This window comes from Amphibalanus amphitrite, unplaced genomic scaffold (genome assembly GCF_019059575.1).
Source record: "Amphibalanus amphitrite isolate SeventyFive unplaced genomic scaffold, NRLGWU_Aamphi_draft 000193F_arrow, whole genome shotgun sequence".
In the NCBI taxonomy this organism is placed as follows: domain Eukaryota; kingdom Metazoa; phylum Arthropoda; class Thecostraca; order Balanomorpha; family Balanidae; genus Amphibalanus; species Amphibalanus amphitrite.
Window position 1 is genome coordinate 716,509 of NW_024881688.1, and position 9,341 is coordinate 725,849.

At 52.6% G+C, this 9,341-nt stretch overlaps 1 protein-coding gene across 1 annotated transcript; it reads left to right on the forward strand.

Moving 5' to 3' along the window:
- Nucleotides 1–502: 502 nt before the first annotated feature.
- LOC122384565 (sucrase-isomaltase, intestinal-like) lies at nucleotides 503–9,326 on the forward strand. Its single transcript, XM_043372103.1, has 3 exons — nucleotides 503–1,308; nucleotides 1,649–3,859; nucleotides 4,071–9,326. The coding sequence occupies exons 1-3, from the start codon at nucleotides 994–996 to the stop codon at nucleotides 4,275–4,277; spliced, it is 2,733 nt and encodes a 910-aa protein (XP_043228038.1). The 5' UTR covers nucleotides 503–993; the 3' UTR covers nucleotides 4,278–9,326.
- Nucleotides 9,327–9,341: the final 15 nt, after the last annotated feature.

Here is a 9,341-nt window from a genome sequence, read left to right on the forward strand (position 1 = left end):
TCCATATCTGGAAGAGAGAGAGAGAGAGAGAGAGAGAGAGAGAGAGAGAGAGAGAGAGAGAGAGAGAGAGAGGGAGAGGGAGAGGGAGAGGGAGAGAGAGAGAGAGAGAGAGAGAGAGAGAGAGAGAGAGAGGAGAGAGAGAGAGAGCACCGTCGCTCGGTTGGCGCATCCCGCCGCATCCCAGCGCATCTCATGTGCCTGGAGGTCTGTGGGACCCGGCCAGATGGAACAGAGATAACAGGAGACGCGCCCGTCTGTCAGGCACGCCCATAGTCACACGGTGATACTGAGTTCTGAGAGCTTCGGCAAGCAAGTATCAGATACGGAAGCCATATCCACCGTGTTTCCGTGTATATTTTTTATGAACTGATAAAATAGAAGCCCGTGAAATGCTATTGCATGAGGTAGGTATCCCACGCCCCACGGTGTTTCAGGAGGCACGCTTTACTTTACATATCAGTCAAATGTGACTTGATCGAACTGAACTCTCGTGGTTTAGTCGATGAGTTTCTCGTTCTTTGTTTTTCCTAACACTTTTATCGACTATTCTTGATTCCGGCAAGTTACCATTCCACCCTAGCAATTGCAAGTAGTTCTACCCGTCTGTTAAACGATTTAACTGACAGTGCATGACTGCTGGCCAGAACGGGAACACGTAATTCGTTATCTCAGCCCATGGAATAAAAGGACGCTTGCGGGGATACGGGATACTTGCTCGGAACGGTCACGGGACTTATTTCTTGAGGGAACGGGTTATTTTGCACCTTTCACACTCTACCTCTAAAAAGCAGTTTATGTTTGCGGTACAGAGTCCGCTGAAAAACCGGCTGCTCGCTGTGAGTCGGGCCCCGGCCGTCAGATACGGTCCTATCTCCCGGTTGTAGTCCATCCGGCCGTCCCGCCTGCCACCAGTGAGCGTCCCAGCGCGGCGGCGGACGGTCGTCCCGGTCCCGGTCCGCGCCCCTCCGTCCGTCCTCTGCCCGGTGACCGGTCATGGCCCGTCTGTGGACGCTGCTGGCGCTGCTGGGCGCCGCCGTCTCGGCGCCGCTCGAGTGCCCGCTGCCGGACGGTCCCGACTCGGCCGACGAGGCCACCTGCGGGCTCTACTCGGCCTGTGTGTGGGAGCAGGGCGGCTGCCGGCTGGCCGACCGGGTCGGCTACCAGCTGCTGGAGTCGCCGCACGTCATCCACACGGGCTACGAGCTGCTGCTGGGTCGCCGGGACGGCGAGGTCACCATGTTCGGAGACGACGTCGAGCGGCTGACGGTCACCGCCGTCGAGTACGACGACAACAGGATGGCCCTGACGGTAAGAGGGGCGAGCGGGCAGAGACAGGGCTGGCTCGAGCAGAAAACGGCAGCAAATTTCAGTTCATTCAACTCTTAATCCCGATCATATGCTGGTAATGTACTTGAACTTATCCCACGAAACTTACGCGGTCTTTTCGCTATCTGGCGAGATAAAAAGTGGGCATTGCTATTGCTTTGTTTGTAAAGGACTACTGATCACTTATGCTCTGTAAACGTCAAACGATACCTCAGGTAACATGTCAACCCTGAAAACTGCTTACCCTCGAAGACCCGAGTCCTTGAGGCGTCGGTGTCCGTCTCTAGTCGCTGACCACCGCCCGTTATTCCGCTGTCGCCAGTACCGGGACACGGACGCGGCCCGGTACGAGGTGCCCGTCGAGCTGGACGTGCCGCCGCTGCCCACTCCGCCGCCGTCCGATCCGCAGTACGCCATCACACTGACGGGCACCGAGGCCGGCCAGACGTTCGGCGTCCAGGTGACGCACCGCCAGCGGCCCGTGATCACCTCGCGGCCCGAGCTCATCTACGGAGACCAGTTCATCGAGGCCACCTTCCTGCTGGGCGCCGCCGACCTGTACGGCTTCGGCGAGAACAACCACGACAGCTTCCGACACGACCTCGAGGCGGGCGTCACATGGCCCATCTTCGCCCACGACCATGGACCTGGATTTGATGTCGAGAATCTGTACGGGGTTCATCCCTTCTTCCTGGGAATCGAGGACGACTCCGGAAGCAGTTTCGGCGTGCTGATCCTCAACAGCAACGCGATGGAGTACCGTCTGTTCCTGCTGGAAGGCGTTCCCGCCCTGACGTACCGCACCACGGGTGGCATCCTGGATCTGTACCTGTTCTTTGGCGACTCGCCGCTTGAAGTGCTGCAGCAGTACCACCGCACTATTGGGCTCCCCGTGATGCCACCCTACTGGGGCCTCGGCTTCCAGCTTTGCCGCTGGGGCTACAAGAGCGTCCAGGACATCAGGGACGTTCGCGAGCGGATGAAGGCCGCAGAGATTCCTCAGGACGTCCAGTACTCCGACATCGATTACATGGACGGCAAGCGAGACTTCACCATCGACCCTAACAACTTCGCCGACCTGCCAACGTTCATCCAAGAGCTCCGCGAGGAGGGCGTTCGCTTCGTGTTGATCTACGACCCGGCGATCGCCGCCGACTTCGGCACCTACCCCACTGCGGACCGTGGCGTCGAGCAGGACGTCTTCGTCAAGTGGCCCAACGCGTCGTTCATTCCTGAGAACCAGTGTACTGGCTGCGGACAGTATGTCGCTGGCAAAGTGTGGCCGGATGGACCGACGCTCTACCCCAACTTCTTCGCCAACCGAACGGTGCAGTGGTGGACGGACGAGATACGGCGGTTCCGCGCCGCGGCCGGCGAGCCGGATGGTTTCTGGATCGACATGAACGAGCCCTCGTCGTTCGACACCAACATCGGCCGGGTGAGCCACAACTCTCTGCGGGGCGCTCTCCAGTGTCCGCACACGGCGCTCGACTACCCGCCGTACACCACCCGCTTCGTCCGGTCCGGTTTCAACCCGAGCGGCTCCATGGCTGACCACACCATATGCATGGCGAGCGTGCACGCGGCCGACCTGGACGGCGCCGCCACCTCGTACTACCATTACGACGTGCACAGCCTGTACGGCTGGAGCGAGAGCCGCGCCACGCGCGCCGCCGTGCGCGCCACCATGGCCGGTCGGCGCAGTCTGATCGTCAGTCGGAGCACGTTTGTCGGCGCGGGCCGCTGGGCCACCCACTGGACAGGCGACAACACCGCCAGATGGAGCGACATGAAACGGTCCGTCGTCGGTATCCTTGAGTTCAGCATGTTCGGCTTCCCTCACGTCGGCGCAGATATCTGTGGCTTCGGAGGCGAAACCAACGAGAACCTCTGTCTTCGTTGGACGCAGCTTGGAGCGTTCTACCCCTTCAGTCGTAACCATAACACGATCGGAGCGGCCGCCCAGGACCCGGCCATGTGGCCGTCGGTGGCTGCGGCGGCGCGCGACGCGCTCGGCCTCCGCTACCGGCTGCTGCCCTACCTGTACACGCTCTTCTGGCGCGCCTCAGAGATGGGCGAGACGGTGGCGCGGCCGCTGGCCTTCCAGTTCCCCTCGGACCCTGCCCTGCGCGGCGTCGACACCCAGTTCCTGTGGGGCGACGCCGTCATGGTGGCGCCCATCCTGGACGAGGCCAGCATGACGTCCGTCCACGTCACGTTCCCGGCCGGCCAGTGGTGGGACCTGCGCTCGGGCGCGCTGGCCTACGACGCCGACCACTCGGGCGGCGTGCTCTACCAGGTGGCGCTGGACGAGATGATCCCCGTGTTCGGCCGAGGCGGCGCCGCCGTGCCCACGCAGCGCAACGCCACCACGACGGCGGCCAGCCGCGCCAACCCGTTCTCGCTGGCGGTGTTCGGCGCCCAGGCGACCGGCATGCTCTTCTGGGACGACGGAGAGACCACGGACACGTTCAAAGACGGCAGCTTCTACCACTGCCTCTTCCACTTCGGCGACAACACGCTCGACATCCAGGTGAGATAATTATAACTTTCATCGAGTGTTTGGGTAAATCATTTCAAGATAAATGTAGAAATTATAGTGTTCATAGCCTATTGATAAAATTGGTCAACTTTTAACACCCAAGTTAGCGACAGTCGGTAAGAGTGCCCTGTACCTACTTTTACGTTGTCCGGTACGTGGCTGCTTGTCTGATCAGTGTCTTACCGTACTGTCTTCTCCGCAGGTGACCTACAACGACACGCAGTGGATGCCGGACCCGACGCTGTCCGAGATCTCCTTCTACGGAGTGCCATCGGAGCCGTCATCGGTCAGCGCCGACGGAGTTCCGCTGCCGGCCGACGGCGTGGTGTACGAGCCGGCCACGGGAGTGCTGACGGTGCACACCCAGCTGGGCATGGAGGCAGACCACCGGGTCGTGCTGAATTATTAACGGTCCTGACCACCTCGGCGTCAGCCTTCAGACATAGAATCAGCGTGAACAGCTGTGAAGCGACTGGTTTGCTTATGATGTGGGTGTGAGGCATTAACCCGCGCCCTGCTGGGGGGGGGTGTTTGAACACCCCCCCTTGTGGTTTTTCGCGAATATCTCAAAAACGGCGGCGCGGAGCGCCGCCGTTTTTGGTACACCTTATCATACATCAATTCTACACATGTTGTGAAAATTTCAGACCAAGGTCATTCAAGGTCAGGTCACCAGGTCACTTGAAGTGACCTCACCTCATAAAAAGTTTCAATGTCTGTCATAGCTACACCGAGTGACCGATCGCTTTGAAACTTTCAGCGATTGCTAAGAGCAATAGCATGTACAAAATGTATATCTCAGAATTTTGATATCGATGACCTAAGGTCAGGTCAACTTTGCGACCTCCCCATTATAAGTCAATGGGAGAAAATTGAAATGCGCCTCTTTTGGACGAAAGACATTATAAACACTCCCAAACACTGAATTACAAGTGGTCTAGACACGCTGAACATGAAAATGGTGTCCGTGACCCCTGTTTATGCCCTGAGGTCATCTTAGGTCACGAATGGTATCTAACAGTTTTTCGCAAATAACTTTTGATAGAGGCATGCTAGAGCGATGAAAACGCCTTAGATGTGTTCAGCTCGACGATACGGATCGACTGATATGCAACATGACCCTTTCCGGTCAGGTCATGACCTTGACCTGAGGTCAAATTTTCAAGTTGACCTTTCAAGGTCAAGTTATATTTCATTCGATGCGTCTTGACGAGAGGAACACGATGCCGGTAAAAGTAAGCTCGTACAAGGCTTGGGTCAAAAGTTATTGCAGGAAAACTGTTTCCGAAAAAATCGGCTATTTTTGCAGTTTTTGCCCCCTGCAGGCAAAACCGTTGACGTTAGGTCAAACCTGAGAGAATTACTCAGAAAGGGCTTTAATAGGGCTATCGAATGCGCCAGTGGCGGCGCCACGAGTTTTCGCCAGTGGGGGCAAGCTTGACGTGACCCGACTGTTGTCTGATACGCCGATCTGCAAAATCCATGAGCACCTTGCCCCTAGATGTTGCCATTCAAAATTATTATGGTTTCAGGTTTCATGCATACGTATTGAGCTTAACCGTTAACCTTCGCAGGCCCAGAAGGGGGGGGGGCGTTTTTCGTCTCCCCCTGGCGAATATTTGGAATGCCTCATGAACGCTTAGGGATAGAAAGACGAAACTTGCTGTACCTTATTCCCCATTAATTTGAGACATCTTTTGAAGCAAAAAAAGAAAAAATTGGACCTAGCGTTCTTGATAACGTCTCAGGGCCGATATTCCTATAAGACTCCTGCACATCAAACTTTGGCGTCACCATAGTGTGTCAAAAGTGGAAATAGCCGGTGCGCCGTCTGGCAACCCGGCAGCCCGCCGCCATAGGGAAATTCATGCTTTTTGTCGCTTTTTCGCTCCTTATGAGTCACTTGATCTAATTAGAGCTTAACTAGGAACGAGGCGGGTCACTTGGACGTATTCGGGAGCCGAATACGGTGTTTTGGAGCCAATACCTGGATAACCCTACCCGCCCAATGCGAGTTTTTAAGAGTCTGCATGCCCAAATTAACGTTGAGCGCGGCCGTTTTCGGTCGGTTTTCCGCGACGTTGTGGCGAAATCGCCTTATTTATTCAACCAGGGTGGGCTAATTCGCTTAACTAGGAATGAGGCGTTGAAGAGAATTATTCGAGGAATTGAGCTGTGTAAAAATATTTTTTGAATTGTTAAAACTGTATCCGCCCTCGAACGATAAATATTGTTGACCCATCAGGAACACATCCCCTGGAATGCGTTTGGACTTGGCTGGAACTAATATTAGCGAGTATCTGCTAATGCAGTTTCTTGGCTTACACAGTACGCATACAAGCACACATACTTCCTGCCCTCGGTTATCCCTCACTTGAATGAAAATTTTGCTATAATAACTATTCCAAGCAGTTAACAGGTTTTAGTGCAGTGCCAAGTCGGAACCGTTCAGCGCCGCCAGTCTCCCAGGCGGCGCGTAACGGCCACCGCCGGCCGCCGCGCCGCCGCTCTGGCGGGGTGTTTGACTTCATATCTCTGTTGCTAGAAAAGTTGTGGACCGATTTACTTGATTCTTGCATGAAAAGATCCGCCATTTAATTCTTAGCAGATAACGAAAATTTGACGTCAATTGCACAATCCGCTGCCCATATTGTGGTACTGCCATCTATTGACAAGGCTGCCGAACTAAGGCCGGGCGGCTATTTCCACTTTTGACACACCATGCAGACGTGAACTTCAACCAGGCACCAGCTGCCAAAATTAGAGCTTTAGAGATAAATTACGAGCACGGTTGTGTAGCATTTGACCGAGCAAAAATACTTAATTAACTTTGGTGACCTGAGGTCAGAAGTCAGGTCAACGACCCCTAGCTGGGGCTTTAGTTTTTTTTTTCGCAAATAACATAAACAAAAATGGTCCTAGAGCTACGGCAGCGGTACCTTCGCATTTGTCTCGTCGAGACGCGTCGAACGACACATATATTGTTTGGAAAAGGTCTCAAGTTTATGTTGACCTCATGTGACCTCGAATGACCTTTGGTTGACTGTGACACATGAAAGGGCGTTAATGATGATTTCGTAGCCGCTGATCGCGATTCTGGCATCCATTCTGCTCTTAGCATTCATCCAGAGCCTCAGGATGGCAAAACATGTCTTAACCCGCGCCCCGTAGGGGGCCCGAAACGGCCCCCTGTCCTTTTCCATCGATATCTCCTAAACGGCTAGAGATATCGCCATCAAACTTTCAGGACCCCTTCGGGCATCAATTTTACACATTGTGACCAAAAATTTTCCAGAGGCTATGATAGGTTGGCCACAAATGACGTCAGAATGACGTCATGTTCTGCCATTTTCGACCGAAAAAAAGACCTTCGCGAGAAGAGCTGTCAGGCCTACAGCTTTGAAGATACAGAAAAATGATCAAGACATAAAAGGTGTAGAATTGACAGGGCTACAAAATTGCTATCTCGGATTTGTAAAATTTTTTAAAGTTTGACCACAAAAAATCAAAAAAGCCATTTTTTATATATTTGCCAAAAATCCAAAGTTTTTTTGAGGTTCGAAAAAGCCGGAATACATGTGATAGAACATAACGTCTTCTATCTAGATACCAAATTTCAGATCAATATCTTGTTTTTTGGCCAAGTTATAGCGAAAAAACGTTCAAAAATGATGACGTCAAATTTTAAAACAATTTTTTTTTTTGCAATTCTAGACCACGTAGAGCAAAACAAAGACCACCATTAGACCCCCCGTGACGAGCTGCATCGAATCGATACCCATTTTATGCAAAACTATCAATTTTGAAATTTGACCTAATTTGACCTGACCTTGACATGACCTTCACCAAAACGTGACCTAAGCTGGCCCCAAAGGCTGCCTGACCCTATCACGACTCTCTCATATTGTGACCCCCAGGTGACCCCCAGTGACCTGACCTCTGTGACCTGACCTGGTATCAGTGACCTCAGATAGCTAAGTATGTGTTTGACGAACAATGTACTATCGATGGTTTTTAATAACTTACCAATTTACTCGATTTCACAACACATTTCTTGAAATGCCTGTGAACGGTGAAAATCCGACCTTTGAACTGACCTGTGACGTCATCGATTTGACCTAGGTCAATGAAATTTAGTCACAAGGTAGTTCCCCGGTGGGGCTATCGAACGCCGTTTGAATTTTGAAAATCGGCCGGTAAATTTCCGAGATCTTAGGAGGGGTAGGGTCCGCCGATAGCCCTACGGGGCGCGGGTTAATTATTATGCCTGACTGGAATAAGTGAAATAGTCTCTAGCAAGGATACTCTCTTGTGACTTTGACCTTGTAGCAGCCTTGTATCGTAAGATAAAGCACAAATAAGGGCCCGCTAGGCGCTAAGCTTCAAAACATTTCAAAACATCTCGGAATTTAGTATACAAGATAGACGAAAACTGAAAAAGTGCAGTTTGTGGTCAATTTTGATCATCACCGTGACCTTGAATTTGAATGTTATGCACATCATCGGAATCCCCAGACTCTCTTCTTTCGTTTAACATCCATTTTAGCCGGTTTTATGCACCATGCCGTCCTCTGAAACACGTACTTTGAGACCACTACAAAAGTGCCGGTTTTTGCTTTTGACCTTGACTTTTGACAGGCGTACTATTATAACCGCCTATCATGAATGTTGCACCGGTCTTCTGTTCCAATTTCAACATCAGCCAAATTTTGTGGGGGCAAAAACATAGTCTTGCCCCCACGGCCTCCTGCCAGTGGGGGCAGTCTGCCCCCACTGCCCCCACGGTGGCGCCGCCCTTGGAATGCGCTTTTCCGCGGCGCTGTAGCTCTATTGGTTCCCGAGTTATGCGTTGGCTTCTTGGAAATTTTCGACATTCGACCCGGAAATCGGCGAAATTTTGCCTTCAATGACCTCTGGTGACCTGACCTTTGACCTGACCAAAAAATTGACCGAAGTAATTTCCTCATTATTTTTGACGCTCTTTCGAACGCCGCCTTCCGCGTATCGCTACGTGGCCCAGGAGCCGAGTTAGAAGGGGGGGTGTTCAAACACCCCCCCCCCAGCAGGGCGTGGAAATCCAGGACCCCCAGCCGGGCGCGGGTTAACTGGTATATTATATGTCATTTTGGATCAAGATGTTTTTGTCATAATGCTAGGATTTTCATAGCAGGCGAGTGCGGTATGCCGCTTGATACTTTGACGCTCGGGATCTCGAGGCAGTCTTGTGTTCTCTCCTTAGGTTAGACCCTCGGTCTCAGGTCTGAGACCATCCCATAACAGGAAGGAAGAAGGGATGTAGGGGAGACGTCTTTATATCTGTGGGGGAGACAAATTCCCTTGTTCTTCTATTCGGGGAAAAACATCAATACAGAATCTGTGCTGGCATGTCGCATGAGAGACCACGGGGCAAGCCCCGAGGTCGGCTGGATAAATAAATTATTTGACGTCAACCATAAAATAGCAGTGAAATTAT

Coding starts and splice junctions, on each gene's coding strand:
- LOC122384565 (XM_043372103.1), top strand. CDS start 994: ATGGCCCGTCTGTGGACGCTGCTGGCGCTGCTGGGCGCCGCCGTCTCG. Junction 1,309..1,648: donor ACAACAGGATGGCCCTGACG/GTAAGAGGGGCG, acceptor CGCTGTCGCCAG/TACCGGGACACGGACGCGGC. Junction 3,860..4,070: donor ACAACACGCTCGACATCCAG/GTGAGATAATTA, acceptor TCTTCTCCGCAG/GTGACCTACAACGACACGCA.